This window comes from Echinops telfairi, unplaced genomic scaffold (genome assembly GCF_000313985.2).
Source record: "Echinops telfairi isolate 266 unplaced genomic scaffold, ASM31398v2 ScPeMD7_22;HRSCAF=79, whole genome shotgun sequence".
NCBI classification, from domain to species: domain Eukaryota; kingdom Metazoa; phylum Chordata; class Mammalia; order Afrosoricida; family Tenrecidae; genus Echinops; species Echinops telfairi.
In genome coordinates this window covers 9,353,204-9,354,840 of record NW_022103919.1, presented here as the reverse complement: position 1 = coordinate 9,354,840, position 1,637 = coordinate 9,353,204, and the positions used below count along the sequence as shown (strand labels likewise).

Below are 1,637 nucleotides of genomic sequence, written 5' to 3'. Positions count from 1 at the left end.
TCAGGTATAATCCCAACTAGGAGCCCTGGTGGTAGTAGTTACACTTTGGGCTGAGAACCACAAGCTTGGCAGTTCAAAGCCATCAGCTGCTCCCTGGAGTGGCTTTCTGCTCCTATAAACAATTAGTTTAGGAAACCCAGAGACAGTTCTACCCTGTCTTACAGGGTTGCTATGCATCAGTATGGGACTTGATTGCAGTGAGGCCATTCTTAAGGCAAGTGTGTTATCTGCATATTGCAGGTTGTTAATGAGTCTTCTTCGAACCCTGGGCATGTTCTTCATCCTGTAGTTTTCCCAGATTACATGCATACAGATTAAGCAAGTATGCTGAAAGGATACAACTCTGACACAAACCTTTTCTAATTATAAACTACACAGTGTACTCTCCTGCTTGAAAAGACTCTTCTTGGTCCAAGTACAAGGTTCGGCATGAACATAATTAAGTATTCTGGAATTCCCATTATTTGAAATGTTATCTATAATTTATTATGATCCATATAGTGGAATGCCTTTGTATAGTCAATACACTAGAAAGCTCAAGATTTATTTGTAGCAGATAAGTAGCTATCAAGAGTAGCTGTTAGGGCCTTCTGTTTTTAACTCTAAAACTGACATATAACGTTCAAAGGATACCAGATGTAGTACAGAATGCGGTACCCCTGAAGCAGAAAATCTGAATATTTTATACTCAGATGTCAAATAACTTTCCTTTTAGTACATTAACTTGAAAAACACATTTTACGTAGCCTATTTTATATTTTCGTAGTAGAGACTAGACAGAAGCATGCACCAATTCAACATGTACAATTCCAAACCATTGACGCCGATTATTCAAGGTACGCAACCATTCTATTAATTTTTTTGAAGTCAGCTGCTCCGTAGCTGAAATTGGCACACAGCTGCCAAAAGAGGTCACGGACACAGTGAAATAGCATCTCTGGGCCCCAGAACCCTTTCTGCTGAGAAAATAAAGCGAACCAGCTCCCAACACGGCGAAGACTAAATAAACGGTCAGGCAGACAGGTACCCTAAGTTAATGATTTTCTCCCAAAGCATGAGGGACTGCCGGACACCTGAGCACCTGAGAATGGTTGTACAGTATACGGTGGTTGTGTATCAGGCACTGGTTCTGAGTGTCCCGAGACATGGAATACAAGAGAAATACAAAATATGTATTAAAAATGAGTAAAACGACGGTGTGAGGTTAGTTTTCGAACGAATCTGCTGTTAAATTTTTGGACCTTTAGAAACTCAGTTATTGGGGTGCCGCGTCAAGGCGGGGTCCGCGAGCGCTAGCTCACCTGGCCACTCCGAATTCCTACAGGAAGCACACCCTGCCCCCGGTGGGCTGACCCGGAAGTGCTCGGCGGCCGCGGCGGGGGCGTGGCCAGAAGGCGCTCGCGCGTGCGCGCTCCCCGCGGAGCTCCCGCTGGCCGGCCCCGCGCTCTCCCGGAGGCGCGCCCCAGCCGCTGCCAACATGGCCGAGACCAGCGAGGAGGTGGCGGTGCTGGTGCAGCGGGTGGTGAAGGACATCACCAACGCCTTCCGGAGGAATCCGCACATGTGAGTCGCGCCCCGGCGGCACCCCCTCTTCCTCCGCTGGGGGGGTCGTTAGGGTCGGGGGCCGGCGGGCGGGG

General features: G+C 48.1%; 1 protein-coding gene across 1 annotated transcript in view; it reads left to right on the top strand.

Moving 5' to 3' along the window:
• The first annotated feature begins 1,477 nt into the window (after nucleotides 1-1,477).
• The window catches only part of PTAR1 (protein prenyltransferase alpha subunit repeat containing 1), a 59,471-nt gene continuing 59,311 nt past the window's right edge, over nucleotides 1,478-1,637 (top strand). The window contains exon 1 of the mRNA XM_030885147.2: nucleotides 1,478-1,563. Coding sequence (XP_030741007.1) covers nucleotides 1,478-1,563 — 86 coding nt within the window. The remainder of the gene's footprint in view (nucleotides 1,564-1,637) is intronic.